The 25,399-nt window shown below is 40.8% G+C and overlaps 2 protein-coding genes across 5 annotated transcripts in view; both read left to right on the top strand.

Moving 5' to 3' along the window:
* The window catches only part of LOC122887348 (contactin-associated protein-like 4), a 149,467-nt gene that overhangs the window by 12,718 nt on the left and 111,350 nt on the right, over window positions 1-25,399 (top strand). For all 3 annotated transcript variants that reach the window (XR_006380517.1, XR_006380516.1, XM_044220446.1), the window contains exon 3: window positions 14,313-14,423. Coding sequence is in view for 1 of the 3 variants with exons in the window: in XM_044220446.1 (XP_044076381.1) it covers window positions 14,313-14,423 (111 nt within the window). In the remaining 2 variants the exon portion in view is untranslated. The remainder of the gene's footprint in view (window positions 1-14,312; window positions 14,424-25,399) is intronic.
* Window positions 852-11,715, top strand: LOC122887353. 2 transcript variants are annotated; one of them, XM_044220463.1, is made up of 4 exons: window positions 852-2,372; window positions 2,815-2,923; window positions 10,457-10,571; window positions 10,661-11,715. In XM_044220463.1, exons 1-4 carry the CDS (start codon window positions 2,269-2,271, stop codon window positions 11,026-11,028), a joined length of 696 nt encoding a protein of 231 aa, XP_044076398.1. In that variant the 5' UTR covers window positions 852-2,268; the 3' UTR covers window positions 11,029-11,715. The 2 variants fall into 2 exon arrangements, with proteins under 2 accessions (XP_044076398.1, XP_044076399.1); XM_044220464.1 differs by lacking the exon at window positions 10,457-10,571 and having other exon boundaries at window positions 901-2,372; window positions 10,661-10,915.

Below are 25,399 nucleotides of genomic sequence, written 5' to 3'. Positions count from 1 at the left end.
CCACATTCCCAGTCCGGCCTCAAGTTTTAAACTAACAACTTTGTAGTCAGTTTACTTTCTGCCTGCAGAGAGAAATCGAGTCCGGCCTGAAAGTCAAATTTAAATAGCTGTTTTTGAGTCAGAGTCAGGTGACTGTCTGCTGAAGAATTGGAGATGAAATTCATTCATATTCAGACAGGTTGTCCTGTGAAACTTTATGAGGGCTGACATGATGGACAAGTAATCATATTTTCTTTGACTTGAACTAGGTGACCAGTGTCTCAACTAATTAGGCTGTAAGATCTGCATGGTTTGATTATTCAGATGCTGCAGGCTGTGGAGGGATTTAATGTGAGTTACGGTAAATTATTGAGATGCTGGAGGCTGAATGGCAAATTCAGGGGTGTTATTAGTCACCCAAATGAAGGCTATTGTGTGCCTTAATAAAGAGTTGGTTATTTAAGCTGTGGAGACTCTAGGGGAGTTTTAGGGGTGCTTAAATCTCTGAGCTCATGAAGTATTCCTCATCAGTTATTAATTTGGTAAAGAAAATGCTGAGGATGGAGAGCGTAAACCGGAGCTTATTTCAGGTGTGGCAAAAGCCTTGAAATTCCCAGCAAAACCTCCTGGTCATTTATGATTCATGAGAGGGCAGCATCAGCAAGAGCAAGGATGAGGAAAAAGGAAAGTAGCTGAGGATAAATCCCCTTCATATGTATTCTTTAGTGTCATTTATGGAAATGTGTGCAGGCAAAGTGCACACATGAATGGGATCTGATGAAGTCAAGGTTACAGAATGAACGTGGAGCCACCAGTCATGAATCTGGATTTATTAACCCACGAACAGGTAGTTAAGTGAGCAGCTGACACAGGACTGCTGTATTTGTTCAAGGCTGTCCCCAGAAGAAGTCTGGCTCCCCAAAAATAAAGCTATTCATCAAATGAAGCTTTCGTCGTCGAAGATGACTTGTTGTCGCTTCAAATATCAACTTTTATCTGCTGAGGTCATGATACTCCATCACTCTGAGACAGTAGTCTCAAACAACAAATGGATTTTACACTTACAACTCTATTTGCACCGGCGGATACATTAGTTATGACTGCTGTAATTGGATATTATACTGGGGACATTAAACTTATCAACTGTAACTGCATTAGTTACCAAGGTCACCATGCTCTTTCAGTCTCTATTACAGCAGGGACTAGCCTTTGACTAGACAGATTGTCTACACAGAGGAAAGTTGGTGCAAATACAACATATTATTCCAAAGAATGACACATAGTCACAATAAACAAAACAATACAAACTGTACATTAACAGAAAGCACAAAAAGCAAAATATGTTTTATAGTGGAGCCTCAGCTGTCCTTATCTGAACATGATTAATCTATGGGGAGCTAGAATGTGTTCAGCAAAGTTCATATCAAACTGTCAGTTAGATACTTTGTATGCAAAGTCTGGCCTGAGGCGCTAGAGAAAAGCTTTGCTGGTATAATCATTAGCATTAGGATTTATCCTCTGGGGACCATAAATATCCTTAGCAGATTCATGAAAACCTGACCATCAGTGTCCTATATTTTGTGTACAAATCAAAATCAACAAATAATACAATATTTTTATGATAAAACATAGTTTAGTAGTAAAATAAAAAACACTTTGAATACTGATATCTTTAAATCAAGGCATGTGTCCATTTAGAGGGCTGCATCTGTGATGTAGATGTGATATTTTTTGTGTAAAAGTAGTAATTTTGGCCTGATGGTGGCACAAGAAGAAACCTCAGGGAGTCTTAAAAATCATTATATATCATCCTCTGGGGACCTTGAATATTCTCCCAAATTAGTGTTGGTTAACCGTAAAGTAACAATGGACAAAAGGTCAGGGAAGTTCTAAGGACCGGGTTATGCTAGAAGTAGTTTGTGTAACGTGTTGTCCGACCACGTCAGAAGGCAAAAGTGTTTACACCTGTTCCGGACTGCCAAACTCGAAGGCGGAGTAAAAGGCTGGCTGTTTTAGAGATGGTTCGAGACACAATATTGTTTAAATATGGGTTTAACAGTGCACATTTTCAGACAGTCCTGGAAGTCATTCATAGTGTTACACTTGGTTGTACACAAGAAAAGCTTGAGAGAGGCTGTACGACCATCAGACAACCAGTTCAGTAAACCTGGACAGAAAAGGCTGGACAAGACGACATCATGAAGATTTTCTGGTTTTGATGAAAACATGACTCCAGAGCAGGCATTTCGTGAATACCTCTGTCTCTCCTACCCAGGCAGTTAAAAACCAATGTTCCCTGGATGGGTTTGGCAGATTAAAACTAGCTTTTCTCCAATCCACTTATGGAAGTCCACCTCGTGCTACCCTCATAGTTGGACGTCACCACTGTCACTGTAAGCCCTGCAATTGACAGCTTTTCAGCCTCACGTTTTGCATCATAAAGCAGGTTCATACTACGGGATTGCAGCCCTGCTCTGTTGTTTCCATCAGCCCAATGCATGTCCTTCAGGGGGATTTGACGTTTCTGTATCATGCATTGTTCAGTAATTCAGCATTCATTCGGAAGACTTTTTTATTTTGTCAAAATGTTCTACTATAATTACAGACAAGGGTCACAGTATTTTAGACTTAACTTTGTAATACATTCGCTAGCCTGGTCATTATCTGCTTCTCACTGTGCTCTCAGCTGTACATGTTAATGCCAGTCATCAGTATCTACATCACTTCATATCCCACAGTTCAGGCTCTAATGTGTCCTCTTTTTCACTGAGATAGATACTGATCACAGTTTAACGTTCTCTCTGTTGTGTATTTTTATGAACCTGGTGACCACAGCTCTGCAGACTGCTGCTCTGTGGGGACTGCTGATGAGAAGAAGCAGGGCCGGTCAGTTTGTATTAGAGAGGAGGACAGAGCTGAGTCAGTGGCCATTAAAGACGGAAGGGTAAGGCTGAATTTCAACACAACAAGACAGAGCTTAATCGGAGCTAAACACTAAGGTGAAATGGAGGAGGAAGAGGAGAGTGGACAGTGTGGTAGAGAAGGAAAGAAGGGGAGGAAGAACAATAAAAGGTCTGAGAGGATCAACTTTAGGGGTCAGAGTCTGCAGGCTGTCTGGTAGTAGTATTCCCTCTGTGTTTCTCACAACTGCAGTGGCATTTTCTACTGGCTTTCCCATTTCATCCCTCAATGACTTTGCTGTATGTGTACGGGCCACCATCTGCTTTCTGGATGCACCGCTTCACATCTTTGAGATGATTTGACTTTGTAAGACGTTGCAGGAGGCTGGAGGAGGATGACATCAGATATCAGGTATGAAGGGAAGCGAGAAAGTAGACAGGGACAGAAATGAGTGAGAGAGGAAGAAAACGAGGCGAAGAAAGTGGAGGAAGGCTGAAGATAGAGTGGAAATAAAACAGGAGAAAGAGGGAGAGTAAGAGGAGGAATGAGGGAAAGTAGAAAAGAAGGATGATGACAAAGTGTTTCTAGCTAATAGTTTCTTCCTGTCTGTTTTCCTGCTGTGACATTCTCAACTGCCTCTACAATTTCACCCCCCTGGCTTTTAAGGGAGTGTGAGTGTTCATGTTCAGCCCCAAGAGTACTGGCTTTCTGCAAGACTGCACTGGCATAAATATTAATGGCTAGCCAAAAATAGTGAAAGCTTAAGGAACAGCTTTACGCTATTAGTTGGATCTGTCCGTGTTCGTGTCAGTACTACCTTAAACAATTATGATGGAGTAAGCTTTAGTTTAAAGAAACCTGGATTTCCTTGCTTGTCTCATCATGCCGAAGTAAATCTGATCACATCTGATTTTGTTCCTGATTGCTGAGGATATGAACACGAGGGCTGCATTAGACATAGCTTTACACTGTCATCTACCAAAGCCCTGAATTTTTGCCATCAGACTAGTTTAAAGCTGCACTAATCAATTAATTTTTATATTAACAGCAGTTAAAATGATTGTGTAATGTGACTCTCACTGCTCTCATCAACTTTGTTTCCTGACACAGCAGGAAAAAACCCACTGTACACTACCAACCCAGCACCAAAGAGCAGGCAGACAAAATTAGCAACTAGCTGGTGAGCACAACGAGTATACAGTATAGCTGCTAAAGAGCCAAATAATTGGTTTGGTGGAGACCAGAACAGAGCTAAAGGGGGAGTAATGTTGCTCAGTTTCTGTTGGATGTATAAATAGACGACTGCTTTCTAACACTTTTGCCATAACAACCCAAGTGGCTAAAAATTAATGCAGCTTTAACACTTTTGAAAATCTTTTTCAAATACAGAGATTTTTTTAACTGGAAACTACATGATAACCATGAATCAGGGACGGAAAATGTAAAACTGCCCTTTCCGTTTGAATGTAATGTTTTAAACACTGAAAAATGACGTGTTTCCCCATTATTACTCTATTACAAAAGATAAACTGTAATTTTAACCCTCACACCGCTTCCCACCATACAGCGAACGGGCGAAAATTTTCCAGATATACTACGAGCAATGTCGCAGCGCGAGGATGCAATGAGATATTTTTTGGCGAATGAGTCAGTGTCTAACGTATATTACTAATGTAATACACGATGTGCCGCTTCTCAACTCGTAAATGAGTCTCTCGTCGGAAACGTTAAGGATGTCAGCATTGATTTTGACCAATGAAAATAGGTTGGAGGTCAAAAAAGTGCGCGAAACTTCACAAAAATAGAACAAGGGCGAGTTGTTTTTCAAACAAGCGACACGTTCCATCTGATGTTCACTCGTTTGCACCGCTTTCAGTTAGGAAGCGGAGTAAGCCCTAAAATAAGGTATTGGTATTTACCTGATATTGGTCCATTAATCCCTATTATTACAAGATATTGCCTAAACATTACATTGGCATTGTCTGAAATCACTCCCAATTTACTCAATAGTGCACTATATTTACTATCCACCATTTTATTTGAGTGTCCACATTCTGAGCATGAAATGTATCCATTATACAGTGCCCTCAGTAAGTAGTGACCATGGCATGTACGTTACTTTCTTCTAACAGTCCCACAATCTCAATATACTGCTCGCTGAAGAGAAAAACTCTCAAGTGTCTATTATATAGGGAGTAGTGAATGAGGATTTCAGATGCAGCTTTTGTTATTTCTGAGATATAATGTAAACTGCTGCCCAGGTCGTATCTGACCTGGACTCTCAGAGTACCCTGATGCTGCTCCTCAGGGAGCACAGAGTAGCTGCCGGTAGCTTTTTAGGTCTTGACCGGTCACATCTCAATATGACCAGAATGATAAATTCTAACCCAGAAAAACAAACAGCAAAAAATGTAATTTCTTTTAAGTGCATCATCAACTCAGAGATAAAATACTTCAAGCTTCAGCAAAAGATTCAATTTAAGGCAGGCAGACAACAAATGTGTGTAATACTGGTCTGGAGCAAAGCCACATATAATCCTCTGCTCCATAACCAGCACCATCACCAGCATCTTTCTGACAGGAAGTGGAGAGTCTCTTTGGTGTGAAGCGTGTGGTTCATCAGTTATCTGCTGTAAACGTTGTGTTGTTCTCCTTTTTATTCCTGTGAGCTGAAAGGCCTCCTGTGTGTCTTCATCCTGGTCGATTCAAGATTATCAAATAGCAAAAGTTTTACTATTCATGCAACAGGCAACTATGATCTTTTGAACAAAAGTTTCTATTCCATCAGACTTTTCAAGATCAATCTGTTCAGAAGGATGTGAACAACAAGCTGTGACAGGAGATATTCACCACCATATCCTACATTTCTGAGTGGTGCCCTAATTGGAGTCTGTCAGGGTCAGCTACACCCAATTACACTGTCCTGTGAAAGTTAAGTAGTACAGAGTAAAAGTTCTGCGTCAACGCTTTTCTCCACAACTTTGGTAAAGGTCAGAAACTCTTCTCTTAGTTAGTTAAAAGAATCTTGGTAGCCTTTGTGTTTCCAGCCTCGGGAAAGCTGAGCACTGAGTGTTTGAGAGGCAGGAGAAGATGGAGAACATCACATTATCTGCAGAGAAGTTTTTTTAAAGAGCACTTATTCTCTAATGTCTCCTGAAGGAGGAAGGCTGTAAAGTAAAACTAAGTAGATGCTGTGACTGCAGCTCCTGTTGTGGTTTAGTGAAGGTGTAAAGAGGCTGTACACACACACACACACACACACACGGGGAAAGAGCTCTCATAGATGCCTTCGGTCACGACATCAATTTCTCTCCTTTGGAGCTGATATAAAATGTGTGTTACTGCAGTGCCAGTGCAGTGAGGTTTTCTGGTCTCCACAGACCAGCTGTTATAGTGAAGGTGTAAAGGGGCTGTCTCGGGTGTGATCTTCATAGCTTGCAGCTGGCCTCAGGTTAAAGGAAGCATGTTTCCCCTCACCTCAACATTATTTCCCCGATAGACCTCTTCTTCTGGCCCACCCAGCTCTGGACCAAGCACTAAGCAGTACAATGTAGATATAAGACTAGGTCAAGCTTTGCTTGGGTGAGTGTAGGATTTAAAGGCAGCTTAAAGTTAACTTAGGTCAGGGCTAGACGATGGTGTCGCCTGTCAAAGCTATATGATATATGAGCAGTGGATTGACTACTGTCCCTATAAAAAGACAAAAGGTACAGTATGCTGCTCTGGCTCTCATTTGCATAAAAATAGTTTGTAGTATGAGCTCCTCTACTGGTGCAATGCAGAGTTTTCAATTTTATGAATCCCCAGTGTCCAATTCAGTGTTTCATTTTTGAAATAAATTAGATTTGCCGAGGTGCTTGGATGATGCGAATATCCTCATGCCGTGTATTTTATTTGAATGACAGAACAAAATTACATTTTGTGCCAAATGTTTTTTTTCCCATGGAGACTTGTTGATCTACTGCTCTCTATTAAGAGACATTTACAGGCAAATATATTAAAATTATTTACTTAGTGCAGCTGGTGAATTAGTAGATATTTTATTATACATATCTCCTCCTGGAGCCATTAGTACGAGTGATGTAGCCTGCAGCATTCCCTCTAAATCTGCATAATTCTGGTGTTATGAATGACAGTGAATGAACTGAATGCTGGTGAAAGTCGTGTTTCTCAGCAGCTTGTTTCGACTCTTTCATGTTGTTTATGTGGGTTAAACCTGGCAGTTTAAAGATGAAGAGATTTTAAATGCTGCCCTGATGTTGCTTGTCGCTGTTTTGATCATTTCATTTGGTTGATGTCTGTCTCCCACACAGCCACCCACATCGCTGCTCAGTGTGACGAACCTCAATGAGGATGATGATTGTTCTATCCTTTCAAAAGGCAGCGGTAGATTAGTGTAATGCAGAGTGCTGTTTGCATGGATATGTGTGTGGGCTGTATTCTTGCACATACTGATTGCACTGTACACAATGAGCTTATTATCTGGTATTTTCTAGCTGGATAAAGGTTGAAGGCCTGAAGGAATCAACATTATGCAGGAGTGGAACTGAGATGGAGAACTGGAGATTAGGAAGAAAAGATTCTCGTTGTTGTTAGCAGTGAGAAGTGGAAGGTGCTGAGGTTTTCAGTTTGGTAGCTGTCAGACAGACCAGCCAGAGGTGTCTGTTAAGAGGAAGACTGGCAGGGAACCAGTTCTTCAAAGCAGTGAACTTTGAACAATAAAATTGAAAACACAAAATAATAACTGCTTATCTTATATTTCCAGGTTTACAATAATATGTGATATATCCTGACATCCAGTGTCTTTGAAATTTGTCAATTTTCATGTGAGATGGGCAGTGATGTGGTGTTTGTATTTGAATGTAGTGTAAGGGTGGAGAAACGTCTAAAATAGCATTTAGATCATCATACCAACAGCACTGACTGTTGGAAAATGGGACACGAACCCCAATCTTCACAGTCAAAATCACATGATTTGTACACCTAGCAGTGCACCCCAACCTTTACTACTGTGAGTACAGTCATTATCATATGAACACAAGAGGTTGTTGTGTTGAACCCCTTCGGGTCGAACTGGAGGTAGAAGTTGGGCGGATTAGTAAAATGAACATTGACTTTTTCTGCTTGAGGATGATTGTTAGTGCTCTGGAGCAAAAACAACCATCGCTGGAGCCTCATTATCCTGCTTACTGCTACATGCTCTGAATGGCTAAGTAAGTCGGCTGGGCTCATACTGAGAAGCACTGAACTCTGGGTTTGTGGGGCTTATACAGCTCTGAAGTGCAGGACCTTCTGTTCGCTGCTGTTTGTTGAAGTGATGGATGGAGCTCATCGGTATTCAGGGTCTCCAGCTCTGTCATGGACTCTGTGGGCACTTTGTTATTCACCAAAACTGTAAAGAAGTGGACAATGCAGGTGAACGAGCCGTGGTCTGCCTCTCTGTCTGTCGTAATAGTCTGCCATGTCAGTGTTGATTAAAAGCCAAGAACCCCCAAGAGATTTTAAAAAAATCATTTGAGGCTTTTATCTGCTGTCAAACTCACCATTTGTCATTTCGGTAAAATGATAAACTTGACAATGTATGGATGGATGAAATGGCCACAGGGTGAGTGATGGGTGTCCAGGAGGATATTTGATTGAAATGAAAAGATATTTCCCGTCACTCAAATGTCAACATAATGGTTTCCTGCCCTTGCTGGTTGAGTTTTGTGAGAATTTTTTATTGTTTCACCTGAGGCAGAAACTCTTCTTTGTGGGCCTGTATTAAATCAGTTAATGCTGTTATTCTGCAACTCAGTAGAGATAAGACAGTAAAGTCACTCCCTATATTCTATTAGAGACTGAAAAATAATCTGTTATTCTTTTCATAAATGTCGCTCCTTGACCTGCTTGGAAGTGAAAAGTAGTGTCTACTATTGTGAGTTGTTCAGGAATTGTGGTTTATTCTGCTGTTGACATGGATGCATTAAATATAAATGTCAGAGGAAAACAGTTTTTTTTTTTAAATTTACCCTCCGTAAGACGTTGAGGCTGACAGAAAGACAAAGGAGGTGTGTTTGTTTTTGAGCAGTTTGCGCCGAGGATGAAGGTGCAGTAGTTTAATATTCAGGAAAGCTCTCTGTCCAACACATCCAGGGTCAGTGTTGAGGTTCAGTGGCCGCAGAGTCCAGCAGGTATTCAACATTTAGCTCCATTTTCCTCTGAGCTGTCTGTGTTTGTGCTCCACTGGTCATACTTTCGGGGACGTTGGCTCTTAAATGCCAAAGCTCAGCTGAGGAAAACCATCCTGGTGTTTTTAAACTCCTCTGCTCTCTCTCTGCTGAGTGTTACCTCAGCGAGGCTGTGCTCTCAGCACACATTATCTCCGCAGGGATTACAGCACTCAGCGTTGGAGAGCCTTCCCTCTCATTTCACCTCTTCAGACTACTGTAATTCACCTGCTTTTCACTGAGGGCTCCTTCTCCACCCACAGTAACAAGTGTCTGTCAGGCCAAGGCCTGCAGGGATAAAGACTATCGGGAGGAGCAAACAGGAGCAAAGAGCTGGAGGCCTTCTGATGAGACCGCATTTCAAACAGTGACATTAAATATGTATGAAGCTCATAACCACTCTATTACTAACAATAGAAATATTAAAGACTATAAACTATAAAGAGCCACTGTGAGGCTTAGCCTGTGTAACATGACTGTACATCAGGTTGCTTAGTGATAACTGCTGTAACAAACTGTCCTTAATAGATGTTAGACTCAGTTAATCAGATAATTTTATCATCAAAGAGAAACTAAATATTCATAGACTGTAAAACTCTTCTGAAAAACTATTTTCTTGTCCACTTGAGGGCAGCGGAAACATCAACTAACATATTATTATTAACCCATAAAGTCTTTATGCTGAACTTCTGGTCAATAGTCACTCTCCGTTTAGCTCTGTTTTGGTTTCTACCAACTCCTGAGAAAAATTTCTGACCCTTTAGCTGCTAAATGCTCCGCTATCTTCACCAGCTAGTCGCTAACTTTGTCTGTCAACCCTTTGGTGCTGGGCAGGTAGCAGCAAAGAGAGGGTTTGTAGAGCTTTTTCACTGAAAACAACTGTCTGCTGCTGCTGGAAACAAGTCTGGTGAGAGCGGTGTGACTGAACCAAAACAGTAACGTTTCCGGGCTGTAAAACCAAAGCAATGAGCTGAGGAGAACTGCAGAGTTTGGTGATCATTCTCTGTGGCTACGTGTGACCCCTTTCATATTACACATAGTCATTTCATCCATCGTTAATATAAAAATAATGATTATAGCCAGTTTAATATTTTTCATTATATCAAACCCCATTTCTGATGCTATTATGGCCAGAGTTTTTCAACAATAGCTGTCCAACGTAATAGCATTCTATAATTGCCTCTATATAGTAGTTTTCATTGTTAATTTCAGAGTCGGCCTCTCCCATTGTCATAGTTAGCCACTATGCCCCCTGATCCTTTTGTCCTCTTCTGTATCTGCCTTCCCCTGTGTTTCCTGGCGGTCCCCTGTCCGTCTTGTTTGTGTGTGTGTGTGTGTGTGTGTCTGGGTTCTGGGCTGGTTTCCAGATCTCCCGGCTGCTATTGATTACCGGCACACCTGATCATCATCAGCATCATCAACCACCGCAGTTATCTACCGGGCTCATCCACACTTCCAGCGCCAGATCGTCTTCGTACTCCAGCACGCGCTATACATAACGGCTCAAGTAAGATACCTTTTGAAGTTTGTCTGTACTTACCTTATGGTAACATTGTCTGTCTGCGTTGTAGACCTCTGTGCTGCCGGTGATCACTTCCCTGTGCCACGGCCATCGGACTCTAGTCTCAGTCTCAGCGTGTCTTCACCCGATCAGCCCAGCCTTCAACCACGCCAGCCAGTCCAGAACCCGCTTCCCTGGTCTCCGCTCAACGCACCACTCTCCAGCCTCCGTCCAGTCCGGTCCAACTCTCCGTGCTACAACGCACTTCGCCAGACACGCCGCGATCTCCTGATCTTTCCACACAATAAAACTGTTCAGACCTTGATCAGCTCTGTCCGTGTGTCCTGCTTTTGGGTGCCAAGTTCGTTCCACATAACACCCATCCAGGATTTAAATATCATAAGCACACTAGAGGGATTCACAGGAAATTATACATGACAGGACATGATGTGGAAGACAAAAGCTGTAGTGCATGTGTGTATTTCACATAATGCGGAAGAAACTGCAACTGGCTCTAGCTTTATAGTTAACATTCAGACAAATATTTCCCAAACTATTAAACTATTCCTATGTTAACTTCAGTCTGTCATTACCACATTGAAAGGGGAGATGTAAGTAGAATTAAGATAAACCAGTGAGTTTCAACGTATGTGCCAGGGAACCTGCTCTTTGTCACTAAACGAGGACAGTTCACTGTACTTGTTTTCAGAGTTCCTTGCACACTATAATTATGCCAAAATATCACAATTCAGCTAGAAAAGCCATAGTAATGATTCAGATGGAAGGTGTTGCACTTATAATTTCATGCCATTTACTTTGACTAAGGATGAATTATCTAACGCTATTGTGACATCTGTCTAATTAACTTGTGAAAGATTCAGGTTAAAATGCCCTACAAATGATGAGTGTTATGCCCTTTAAAAAAGTGAAATCATCAGGCCGTGGTGGATATGAAGAGGCAGATGAAGATGCTGAGAATGAAGTACACTGATGTTGACAGAGTAATCGAAGCTAAAGCCTGGTTGTCAGAGTTGTGGGCCGGGATCGGACTGCAGCGTGAATCATAGTAATTGGCTCTTGTCTCAGCAGTGGAGAACAACATCCATTAACAGAGAGGCTTTAGATGGAGGCTTTAGCTTTTGGCTTTAGCTTACAGTTTGGAGCTCGAGAGGAAAACTATGAATATTTATTGAGTTGACGTTCATGAATCTGTGTGTATGTCTGTGTGGGATACAGTTACACTGTGCAGACCACAGATTATCTCATAAAACAAACATTTATTTATGTCTTTTACTGTTTAGTATATTATTTCTCCATGTTTCATTTTAATAAATCAGAAGAAAAAGCTCCAGCAGCACATCCCCAGGGCTTCAGTAGAGAAAGATATGTATTAATTTATGGTATATATGTGTGTATTTGTGTATCTTTACAGGTTCCTTTGTGAGCTTGGGAGAGAAGTCAATTAATACAAGCCTAATTAACATTAATTATTGCATTATGTATAATACATGATGTTTTTATTGCAGTCAATCGTCCATAAACCATTAAATTGTGAAACACGTCAAGGTTTCTTCTGACAACACTGATTTGTCTCCATCAGTGTCCAGCCTGTAATGAGCCAGTCAGGACAGCATTCATCTCCACAACATGACATGATTACAACATTAATTTATCCATCTCAGCAGAATTACACCATTCATTTATCCAGCTGGGCTTTATTACATTGTTCATTCATCAAATATGGTGCAGCTGAAAGACCCGTTTCCACCTGGGGAACATTTAACCCTGCTTCTCAATGATTAGACTCCACTCTGCCACTCATGTGATAATATTCACAGACTCAACAGGTTTTTGTCATTAATGTCGTTTAAAGGATTTAGAAAAAAGCACCATTTGCTCTCATGAAACTATCAAAACCTGACTGACTAAACTCTGAAACTTCTTTGGTTCTGGTGCGGATAATTTTGAGATACAAGGCTTTCACCTCTCAGCATCAGTGAGCTCCTGTCCTGCTGTAACAATTCAACAGTTTTTCACTCAGGCCAAATCTCCAGCTGCGTCTGACATTGTGATATCCTCAGTGTTTGATATCCTGAACCACTCGGCTGTGTTTTTCCACTTTGGAGAAGAGTTTGGATGCTTCTTAACAACTTCTTTAATAATTTTGATCCCTAAACTATTTATACTCGTGCTAAAAGAGGAGACATTCCTGTATCAAGCTGCTGTTGTGAACTACTTTCTGTTCAGTGACAAACTGGAGCGTAATATCAAAGGCCTGTTTTCACTTAGCTGACATTAAACCTGCAGCTCAATGATAAAACTGCACTCCTCTTCAGCTGCTCAATGGTGTTTATCGAGGCTAAAAAATGTGATGCTCCTGCTCCGTTATATCTGGTATTCTGCTTTTCTGAACCTCTAAGTGCTGCATCACTCAGGATTAAGTGCTGTGGTACTTCTGTTCAACCATCTGCACTATTCTGAGCATATTAGTTTTGTCTCTTTCACTCTGGAAAGATGAATGGATGCTGCTGTGATGTTTTCTCTGGCTACAGAAGTCGGTACTTTGTCAGATCAGGTAAGGTTTGCACAAAAGAGACATTCGTTGTTTTACTTGTGAAATGTGTGCAAGCATAGAAATACTGTAGCCAAAGGTGAGCTGGTGAGAAATATTGAATTACATAGTTTGAGTGAGTGTGGGGGACAACTAAATATCTCCAAAAATTAACAGTAACTTCTCAAGTGCGCTGAAAAACACTGGTTTTCATTTGTCCACTATGCATGTTTGCGTTTATACGACAGGCTTTTGTAGAGTTTTCTCTACCGACAGACGAGCATGTAATCCTGAAGTGAAAAACACCCCAACAAAGTACAAGCCTTTCCCAAAACATCTTCATTATGCTATTTTACTTGAATATTTCTTGTCACAGCATCATGTATTTTGTTATTGTAGTTTGCTTCAATCAAGAACTTAGCAGGACACCATGTAATATGTTAACTATGTCTTGAAAAATAACTGTAAAGACAAGATCGACATTTCAATGTAAGGAAACTACTGTTAGTGACTAAAAGGGCAACGCCACCAATTTTACACATCAAAGTCTGTACAGGTCTTGGGGAGCACCACTGCATATGTGAACAAAGTTGTTTAAAGCCTTTTATGGTTCCTTCATGAAATTTGATAAATTGCCAGTGACAACATCAGTTGGTTCTGAAGACTACAAGTTTGAAAATGAAAAAAATCTGTGGGTGTGGTTAGAAAGAAGTGAGGTTACCAGACCTCTGTAGCCTGCTCCTCATCTCTGTTTGAGGCTAGCAGCTCGAAGGTACATTAGACACTACTAGCATAACACACCAGAATATCTGAAAGAAATGTCAGTGGTCGAGTTGCATTGTGGGTAATGTAGGCATCGGGTTTTGACAAGGAAGAAGAATGCATGGAATAAAAAAGACAGTATCTCTGGTTCTGCTGCACTGATTTTGATTCTTATTTTTTAAATATATTTTTTATATGTCCATCGTGAGTCTGACAATGTTGTAGATGTGCAATGCTAAATCGGTGGAGTAATGCGATGAGCTATAGGAGAAACCTAAAATGGGAATATATGACAGAGAAAATACTTCAATTCCAGAACATATTTCCAAGCAGTTTCAGATTAAACATATCAAATTATTTTAAAGACATAACTAAGTTTGCTTTTTTCTGCTTTGTGATTGGTTGACAGAGGTGTGTGACAGCGCGCTTGTGTCCAATCTGCCGCCATCGTCCTTCAGAAGCTCCTCCCAGCTGTCCAGCATTCACGCTCCGGGCTTCGCCAAACTCAATAGGAGAGAAGGTAAGCAAGAGTTTGACTCAGTAAGGCTTGTTGAGTTTGATCAGGGTATGTAATAAAACTGACCAGACTGGATACATAAGTACCTAACTGGGCTGAAATCATATTATTATTGTGACTGTTGTCAGTGTATTATAGCCTGGTGATGTTTATACTGCCTGTGTTGTTCTTCTCAGAGGGGATGTGAGCTTCTCCTTTAGTCCAGTGAAATTTGAGGTTTATCTAACAGAGACAATAGAGAGGAAGCAACAATGCCAAATCTCTCCTCGTTTACTGAGAAGCTGCGCTGCTGAAGTTGTGTTCGGTGGAGAAGACACTTTGTTTAGGCTCAGGACACAGAACACAAAACATAACAAACAGGAAAGTTTTTACTGGATTCACAAAGACTTACAGGTAACTCACCGGTGACTAGTTTAGAAGGAGACAGAGGATCAGAAGGACTTCTGAGAGACAAGGCAATCCAATCTAAAAGACAACAAGCAATAGCTGCTTTGTCCCATCTTTATTCTCTATGGGTGCTGTTTGTATTGAAGGTTTATGCCAGAAGGATAAATGTGAATGGTGTCGTGTTTGACCCAGCAGGGAGTCCTGTGCTGGACGCTGATGTGAGGCTTTGACAAAATGAAGATCATGGTTTATTGTGTAAAGCTTTCTGCAGGGAACGAGCTTTACTGCTTTATCCCGACATCAAAGCTCAGAATCAGCTGGGAGGGTGAGATGAGTTTAATCTGGATCTGAATGATTTTCACCACCTGGGAAACTAAAGGAAGCAGAGCCTGCAGAACACTGCTCAGTCCTCAGTTTGTTTGATGGTCGAACCTTTAAGCAAACAGTCTTTTTATTGCAAAATGCTGCCAGTCTGCTCTCTTTGTTTGTTGATCTGACTTTGATTGATAAACAGTTGAATAACAAGGCTCTCTACTGTGGAAATAGTACACATCTGTAACACTTGTAACAGTATCCAGCACATTGAATTATATTTAAAGGTTAGCTTTTACTCCAAAGTGCAAACAAAGTGTCTGATTCAATAATAATAGTAATAAGACTAATAATAACAATTGTAGTAGCAGCTCGTTGAGCAGGAACACGGGGGCAGCAGGTGTCCCACAACCACAGATCCAGTCTCTGCAGCTCCGGAGGCAGAAATGCCTGCTGAAAGCGACAGAAGGAGAGAGGAGAGAGATGAGAAAGCACAAAACTACGGGAGAGAGAAGACGTTGAGTTAGTAACATGCAGTAATGGGATAAAAATGCATACAGATGGAGAGGGAGAGGAGGAGAGAGGAGCTCAGTGCATCATGGGAAGTCTCCCGGCAGTCTAGGCCTATTGCAGCATAACTAAGGGATGATTCAGGACTCACCTGAGCCAGCCCTAACTATAAGCTTAATGAAAGAGGAAAGTCTTAAGCCTACTCTTAAATGTGGAGATGGTGTCTGCCTCCCGAACCCAAACTGGGACCTGATTCCACAGGAGAAGAGCTTGATAACTGAAGGCTCTGGCTCCCATTCTGCTTCTGGAGACTCCAGGAACCACAAGTAACCCTGCATCCTGGGAGCGCAGTGTCCTAGTGGGGTAATAAGGTACTATGAACTCTGTAAAATATGATGGTGCCTGACCATTAAGAGCTTTGTAGGTGAGGAGAAGGATTTTAAATTCTATTCTGGATTTTACAGGGAGCCAGTGCAGAGAAGCTAATATTAGAGAAATATTATCTCTTTTCCTAGTTCTTGTCAGTACACGTGCCGCAGCATTCTGGATCAACTGGAGAGTCTTAAGGCACTTATTAGGGCAGCCTGATAATAAGGAATTGCAATAATCCAGCCTAGAAGTAACACATGCATGGATTAGTTTTTTGGCATCATTTTGAGACAGGATGTGCCTGATTTTTGCAATGTTACGAAGGTGAAAGAAGGCAGTCCTTGAAGTTTGTTTCATGTGGGAGTCATGTGGGAGTTCAGCCCTATCAACAGCCAGTAGCGGCTAGGACTACAGACTGTAAGAGCTAATTTCCATCGTTGCCCTTTGCCGATACTTACTGGTCTAAAGCCAGTCTACTGTAATGCTGCTGACATTTCTTGGTCTTTCATTGACTGTTAAAAGAGACAGCAAGGCGAGCCAAAGATGTCAGATATGAAAAGATGTCAAAGATATGTGAACAACTGTAGTTAAAACTCTGTTTTCATATTAAATTTCTTTACATCACAATGGCCGATAGATACTTAAAGTACCTTGAAGAACTTGGACCTTTTGACCAAAAACAAAACAAAAATAACTTAAGAACAACTAGCTATTTCAGGAGCGGGTTTTGTTTTATTTGCATCTTATTTCCATACTTAAATTACCTAGTAATTCAGTGCAAAACGTGATGATACACATTATAATATGGTTTTCAGTGCCTTAAAATGAAAGAGCAAGGTCTTCTATACAGAACCAGTATTTTGCACTGATGTTTAACAAGATATATACAGAGAAATCCATCACAAAAGGGGGCGAAACACACATTTGTTCAAAATTAGTCATCCCAATAGCCCAGAATGCAATGTTCCATTTTGAGTAACTTCTCAGTTGGAAACTCTCACTGTCTTTCTGCTTCCATCACTATCGCTGTTGCTCTTTGTACGTACACATATAACAAAGCATGTCAGCAGTCACGTAGGCATGTTGTGTAAGGTTAGCGGATCGCCTTGTTGTAAAAATAATCCAGGTACATTGCACGTCAGTTAATACAACCTTCAAAATATGGTGTATCCAAGGGGTTTGGTGTTAAAGAATGAAGGACAGTGGATAAAACAGTAAAATACACTAGATCACTTCATCACAAAAGAGGGCTGTCACTTTGTCAAAAAGTCGAGTTTGAATGAATTCAAACTAACACGTAATTTTTTCAAATTCATTCAAACGCAAGCCATATAGTGCAATGAGTGAGACTGAGCTGTGAATGTCACATAAGAATGTGTGGAGAGAGTGTCTTACCCTTCAGTATAATCTTTTTTTTACCCGTGTGGGTATCGTTGTATCATACAACTGTGTCTTGAGTAGGCAGGCAGATGAGATTGTACAGTTGACGTTGGTCAACTAGTTTCTGGTGCCTCCGCTGCTTCACTTGGGTGACAAGCTAGCAGATGAGTCCTCAGATTTGAGATTTGTTATCATTGAAGAGTAAGGCAGCAAATAAAAAGTAACATCCCTGCGGGGCATGCCGGTAGCTCACCTGGTAAGCACGTACCATCAAGGCTGAGTTCTTACCGCAGCAGCCCAAGTACAATTGCAACCCGCAGCTCTTTGCTGCATGTCATTCCCACCCTTCCTGTCTATCTCTGCAGCTGTCACAAAAGGCAAAAAATCATTTTTTTTAAAAAACATTACAACAAATGTCTCCTAGAATGTAATGGACAACAGATTGATGATATACAGTTTGACTGTATAATTAACCATCTCAATTTTTGCCTTGACAGCAATGTAGTAGCATGTAGTAGGTAGGTAAGGAAACCTCTTGTGTGTCACATTTCCTCCTCAGCAACATTCATGTTACAGGATCCCAGAGAGTGATTCCAGCTGCTCGCTGAGAAAATCAATGAATAAATGAACGTCTCCATCTCATTTCCATCTCTTGCTGCTGCTAACACTCTACCTCCTCTAGTTGTTCTCTGAAGAGCAGCTTCGCTCTCAATTCATTTACCCACTAAGTGAAGAGAGATTATCAGAGTCTTGGAATACCACCTACACAGCATCTTTACAATGGGTTTAATCAGACAGTCAGGCTTGCAGCTGGAATTACATTACACACATTCAAAATCATCTAGGCAATGCTTACGCAAATATGCTATTTACGGATAGGGGTGTACCGATATATCATATCACCACATTTCATGAAAGAAAACATTGTTTTGCATTGCATGTGTAGCCGATTTCAATATTATGTAAATCTAATGAACTGGCTTCCAAACAGGACATGTGAGCCCTGTATCGGGAGTTTGTGAAAGTTGGACTGTGAACTGCCAAAAACTGTGATCTTCAATGATACAGTATTCTAACATAAGACACGCTAGCGACTCTGTGAGGCTGTACTAAATGCTAATGTCAGCGTGCTAACATGCTCAAAATGCTAGAAGCTGATGTTTAGCAGGTATAATTTTTATACTGTTCATCTATCCTGCACATACTGGACTTTATATGCTGCACTTGCTTATTGCACTTATGGTTAGACCTAAAATGCATTTCGTTGCCTTGTACTTGTACATGTGTAATGACAACAAAGTTGAATCTAATCTAATATTAGTTTGCTAACATTTGCTAATTAGCATTGAACACCAAGTACAGGTTAGGCTGATGGGAATGTTGTTAGTTTTGTAGGTATTTGATCATAAACCAAAGTATTGGACAAATTAACATTTTGAGTAGATGATGGCGCTAGATGAAAAGTGGTTCACCAAAGTGATTAAAATTCATCCTGTTCCTGTGGGGAACATGAATTTCAGAACCAAATTTTATGGCAATCCATCCAATAGTTGTGGACCTCGTGGTGATGGTTGAGGCAAAAGTCAAGGAATCACCAAAGTCAGCAGGCTTCACCCTTTGGGTACCATGAATGTTTCTACAAAATTTGATGGCAATACATTGCGTAGTTGTTGAGATATTTCTGTCTGGACCAAAGTGGTGGACTGAGCGACCGGCAGACGGACATTGCCATAACTAGAGACTTATCCATATCCTTCAAGTCCATGGGCATGAAGAGAATAGAACAACTTTTCTGAATACAAATACAGACTAAAAAAAGATGGCAGATGCAGCTCTGCCAAAGGGAAACGACAACCTCTTTTAAACTATTTTCACAGACACTTTATAAAACCCAGCAGCAGTTTCTCTCTGCAGTGACACTAGAGGACCTGACATTGTGCTTCTTTGACCTGATGTAGCTGATCACAGTGGAGGCCTGATGGCTCTGAGTCTGACACCAGATGTGGATAAAAAGCCCTGATAGTCTATTGATTGGTGATGAATGACCTTTTACCAGGTACCTGGAGGATGAATGACTCAACTTTTTCAGTCTTTCCATCCGCCTTCTCATTCTTCATTTTGATTTCCCCCTTCTCACTTTTTTTTATCTTTTATTTCTCTCTTCTCATCCACCCTCTTCTTTTCTTAGTGTCCCATTTTTCTTTCCTTTTTCCATCTCTCCTCTTCCTTTCTCCACCTCCTCTCTTCCTTCATCTAAATCGTCCCTGTCCATCTTCTGTTCCTCTGCACAGTCTGTGTTCTGTTGTAATCATTAGTTCCACTCCGTCTGCAGTCACATTTTCATTTTCATTTGAGCAAACTAATTTAGCCAGCTCTGTCTTCCTGCCAAATGTTAATAGCAGTCTTCATGTTTAAACATCTTCTTTTTTCAGTAGGCGACGGTGACTGTTATCAGTGACACCATGGCAATTATGCTGAAATGGACTGGAAAAGAATTATTGTGTCATAGTAATCATTTCCCCAATGAGTAATATTTGAAGGTAAAATTAAACTTCAATTGGAACCCGTAAATTTGTGTAACAATGGCCAGCTAGTCAAGTATTGATCTCCATATTCTGTTGTCCTCTAAGGCTTCTAAAAAGTTCCATCACCACAGTAACACTTAAATCTTTATGGACTATTTTTATTTCCGCCAGGAGAACAATGGCCACCTAATTAAGTATTGATCTCCATATTCTGTTGTCCTCCATGGCTTCTAAAAAGTTCCATCACCACAGTAACACTTAAATCTCTATGGACTATTTTTATCTCCGCCAGGCGTAAGCCTGGAGGGGATCGTGCGTTTGGTCTTGTGTGTGTTTGTGTGTGTGCGTGTGTGTGCGTGTGTGTGTGTATCTGTCCGCAGCTAATCTCGCATACTACAGCCTAATATTTTTTGTGCACATTTATGACTGTATGCTCAAGGACCTCTCGTGGTTGCGGTGATTTACAATTTTTGAAAAAAATATTTTATTGACTGCTGTGTTTTATACCGCCATTGACTGCTGACTCCTCACTCCTCTTAACCGGCCAGTAGGGGCAGCAAGTGATCGACAACTTCTTCGGTTTGGAATCTTGTTTCCGCTAGGGTAGTGATGGGCAGATGAAGCCTTGTAAAGCTTTGGGGCTTTCTTTCCATTTGTGCCGAAAAAGATTCGAAGCTTTGGGGCTTCAAACTCCGCAAACACAGAGGCATTTGGTGGCTTGTAAAACTTATAGCTTCAAGACTTGGGCAGAAGCACCTCCACACCTCGCTGACATTGACACTTTTAGTCTTGTATGTGTGCAATAAAAGTCCAAGAAGTCTGCATGTTATTATTAAATCTGTATGCTTTTGTTAAGAAGTGCTGCATTAAATATATACAGTTGTGTGAAAAAGTGTTTACCCCCTTCCTGATTTCTTTTTTTTTTATGTTTGTCACAAATGTTTCCGATCATCAAACAAATTAAAATTTTAGTCAAAGATAACACAAGTAAACACAAAATGCAGTTTTTAAATGAAGGTTGTTATTATTAAGGGAAAACAAAATCCAAACCTACATGGCCCTGTGTGAAATAGTGATTGCCCCCTAAACCTAATAACTGGTTGGGCCACCCTTAGCAGCAACAACTGCAATCAAGCGTTTGTGATGACTTGCAGTGAGTCTTTTACAGCGCTGTGGAGGAATTTTGGCCCACTCATCTTTGCAGAATTGTTGTAATTCAGCCACATTGGAGGGTTTTCGAGCATGAACTGCCTTTTTAAGGTCATGCCACAGCATGTCATCTTCAGGTCAGGACTTTGACTAGGTCACTTCAAAGTCTTCATTTTGTTCTTCTTCAGCCATTCAGAGACCCCACAACAACATCCAAAGAAATGCAGGCCTCATTTGCCTCAGTTAAGGTCAGTGTTCATGACTCCACCATAAGAAAGAGACTGGGCAAAAAAAACAGCCCCAGACCATCACACTACCACCACCATATTTTACTGTTGGTATGATGTTCTTTTTCTGAAATGCGGTGTTACTTTTACGCCGGATCTAATGGGACAGACACCTTCCAAAAATGGGTAGGTGGGTTGGATGGGTTGGATTCTTGAAATGAGCAAAAACATATAATTTTCTCTCGATAGGTGTTTGGAATTATTATTATTATTAGTGTGACAACCATGCAATCATATAGATATATTAGATTAGTTTAGAAATCTTACTAAGATATATTAACAACGGTCACCTTGAAACAAGTTCAATAATCTATAATTCATATTGAGATTATATATCTTGGATAAGAAAAAATAAGATTTAATCATGCTGAACTAATATATTTTGACTTCCCTGAAGTTCCCTTTTTGCAGTGTGGCATTTAGAAAAAAGGAAATCTCTCCTGCTTCACTTGAAGAGAACCTGCAGTGTTTTCCTTCCCTCTGCTGCTGTCAGTGCTGCATTGAACCCGTTGGCTTCCTGTTGGACTTGCTGTCAGACCAACACGTTATCAGGCTGCTGAAATTACCCTCCAGACTTTGTATTCTCATGCAAATGACCAGCGCTCATTCTGGATCTGGCACTTATACTATTCTGTCTCTAACATGACTTTCCAGCTTCCTTTTCATCCCTTTAAGCTGCCTGTCTCGCTGTCCTGCTTCCTGTTTCTATTTCTCACATCCTGTGTGCCAGATGCAGCCAGGTTCAGTTAGACTTGCTGTACTTGGCTGCACCGGATATTGTTTCTCAGTTAACCTTAGACAAAGACTACATTCACACTCAGCCAGCTAATTCTGAAAACACATATTTTTCTCTTTGTTTTGTCCTTCCATCCACACTAAGCCACATTTTTCACTTTCTCCTCAAACATGCTCTCCAGAATACAAAACTCCGAAAACACATTTTTGTGGGGACAGAGAAATCTGAAAACCATGTGGTGGTAAAGCTTTTGTGTCATTTTAATAAGCTGCGACTGAGCAAAGTAACCAGGACGCATCATCACACTTCTTACCAGATGTTGGCTGTGATGCACAGGTTCTCAACAAAAAGAGGGGGGAAGAAGAAGAGATTTAGCCATTTTTCTATTGTTTAGGTATTTCAGTGTGGATGGAGATCTTTAGTGTGAAGGCACATTATTTTCACTTTTAAAAGCTCCTGCTCACCCATCGTCCACCCACAAAGGTGTTTTCATGTTTCCTGATTAGACTTCTTCTCCGGACTGTGTGGGTGTCAAAGCAGGAAAAGCACAGGTGGAATTAATAACTGGCTGCATTCCATTTAGGTGAGCCAGTTTCAGGGCTCTCGTATTGTGCGGGCTCACTCACTGACATGGCTTACTCGGACACACTGTAAAGGAGCCATCATTAATGTTACTATTTACACCTGCGCTTTTTCCTGCTTTGATAAGTCCAAATGTCTGCAGTGAAACGGGTCTATTCCCAGCATAGCTCCACCCAATGTACACCTGACAAGAAGTCTAAGCAGTGAAAGTAATTTAAAACACCTGTGTGGGTGTGCAGAGCCTTTAAGATTTAATGGGCTCAGTGTAGACGTAGTCTTATGATCCTTTCTCTGGTATCATTGCTGTCATGGCTGTTACAGATTAATGTGCTGTAATTGAAGGAGACACTTTTTATGAGCAAGACGCTGGTGAAGTGAAGGCATGACACACTGTACTTTTATATTTTTGTTTATTTCAAATTTTATATCAATTTCATTTTAGTGTCTTTAGCTTCTGATAGTATACTTTTTGTTTATTTAACAATGTTTAAATTGTATTTATTTAGATTTTAGTTTTATCTTTAGCTCAGACTTTTTGATAGTTTGTATTTTTAAATATAGAATAACAGTCCTGTTTAATATGCGCACCTAAAGATATTCTCAGTTGACTAGTCAGATGATTTGTATGAAAAATCTGCCTAATTATTTCTCCAGTATTACTAATGTACCCATATAGGTAAATCAGCAGAGATATATTGTATTTACACACTCTTTTCAGGTGATACCAACTCACTAGTGGAAATTGAGAGAATATTACAGAAACTATTTACACAGTTTGAGTCATGATGACTAACTGCAGCCAATAAAGGGCAGCTTAAATTGTTGTTTATTCTCTGAACAAATGAAACAAAACAAAGCAGAACAAAATATCAAACACTGTGGCATGTGTTAATCTGGTTTTACATTCCCACATTTTCACTATTCCCTGATCCGTTAGGCTCCAATGATAATTTCAGCCTCTGTTTGGCCATCAGAGCAGTGATGTCACACTCCTGACCTCCATTATTGTTTACTTTTCTCAGTGGGTGGTTAAATCTGGTGCCTTGACAGACACTGGGGGAGAGAAAATAGGGAGATCTCTTTGATTTAAAGTGACAGCCGTGACAGAAAGTTTTCAGACTGTCAGCCATCAGTTCACCTCAATTATATTAATTTCAGTTATACTGTCAGGATGGATATAGTAAATCTATGTAACGCCTTTCCGTCTCTGAGTCGTTTCCCTCTGATCTCTTTCTCTTTTATTCCCAAGTCTAATCTTCATGAGTAAAGGTCAGAGTGTCTGCTCTTTTCTGTTCTTCTGTCACTGGACACGTCTGTTAGTCAAGTGCTTATTAGCTTTGGCCTTTAGCTCTTTAAAGATCAGGCTCCACCAGCCACCAGATCGACACTGATTCATTTTCACTGCTGAGCCTTTCTCCTCCTCCTGCCACCACACATTGTTCAGAGGCATTTTTGACTCGTAACAAAAGCTTTTGGAAGTTCCAACTGTTGCCCTTTTGAACTTACATGACACTCAGGGTGGGAATATGTAGTGTAATATCACCATTAGAAACTAGTATTAGGTCAGCATATAAGTGAGGATTTCAGACAGACCTTAGTGTTATCACAAAGTGGCAATTTCAAGAAACAATTTAGGAAAACTGCGTCAGTAGAGAGTCTCTGACACAATGACATGATGGTGCCTCATTCTCTGTTTGTATGAGGTGTATTTTGGTACACAACGTTCAGACAGAGCACACATGAATGCTCCATCACTGTTAGCAGTCAAAAACCTTTGGGTCACTCAAAAAATTGAATTTAGCACCATACAGCCTCATAAAAAGTAATTGGGCAGATCATCAAAAGGGGTCAATTTTGGGAGCTTATTAGTAATCTGCCCATTTATGTATATTATGAGATAAACTTTTCAGTGTCTTGTTTCCATGCGCTCAGTAAATTTCATGTCAGACTGACCCTTAGATATTTTCATTTCATGTGTGCAAAAGTGAGAAGTTTGGCTTGACTGCATATCAGCAGTCTGATAATGCTCCAATCTGACGAACAATCATGACGAAAATTAGCGCGGTGCACGATAATTTGTAGTTTTATCCTTTATAGTGTAATAGTTTCAGGATGCTTTCTGTGATGCTTCAGACTCCACGGATTGTTGACATTATGAATCTCAGAAGTTTTTCTCTGGCACCTCCTGCCCAATTTGAAGAAGTCATTAACTGCAAGCTATGATTGGCCGGGGTTCAACTTGTAGTCTGACATGTCTCTCAGCCGAGTCACAGCAGGAATTTAAGGCAACATGATCTGACAAGTGACCATCTGGCAAGACGCAACTGTTGTGTGGACTGATCCCGGCGTAAGGCGCATTCTCTGTTCCACATGTTGTCTCTTACATGTCATGTTTGTAATATACAGCTTGTACGTACAGCAGCTGGTGGACAAAATATTGGCTTGCTGCTGTTGGAAGGAAGAGAACTGAAGTGTCATTCTAAAAGTCAAGTGGCATTTAAGCCGGCTTTCACCGTGTTTGTTGTAAGGCTTTCTGACACTTACTCTGTTTGTGTGTGTGTGTGTGTGCTCAGCCCACATCAGCTGATGGCTCAGCTGATTCCCTTCTACGCATTCAGTTGGCAAATCTCATACAAGGCGCCTTATTTAAGCTGCTTTAGCCTGCCTACCTTGCTGCTTCCTCTGCAAGCGTCTTTGCAACCTGCCTCCAGCCCAGCTCCTCCTTTTATGCCGTGTCTGACT

This window comes from Siniperca chuatsi, linkage group LG13 (genome assembly GCF_020085105.1).
Source record: "Siniperca chuatsi isolate FFG_IHB_CAS linkage group LG13, ASM2008510v1, whole genome shotgun sequence".
NCBI lineage: Eukaryota > Metazoa > Chordata > Actinopteri > Centrarchiformes > Sinipercidae > Siniperca > Siniperca chuatsi.
The sequence above is the reverse complement of the archived record's forward strand: the minus strand, read 5'-3'. Positions and strand labels throughout refer to the sequence as shown.

What these genes read in the sequence shown, in the direction of transcription:
- LOC122887353 (XM_044220463.1), top strand. Translation starts at nt 2,269, where the DNA reads ATGTTCCCTGGATGGGTTTGGCAGATTAAAACTAGCTTTTCTCCAATC. An exon ending in TGGACGTCACCACTGTCACT is followed by an intron (nt 2,373 to 2,814) that starts GTAAGCCCTGCA and finishes TGGTGACCACAG; the next exon opens with CTCTGCAGACTGCTGCTCTG. An exon ending in CAGATCGTCTTCGTACTCCA is followed by an intron (nt 10,572 to 10,660) that starts GCACGCGCTATA and finishes TCTGCGTTGTAG; the next exon opens with ACCTCTGTGCTGCCGGTGAT.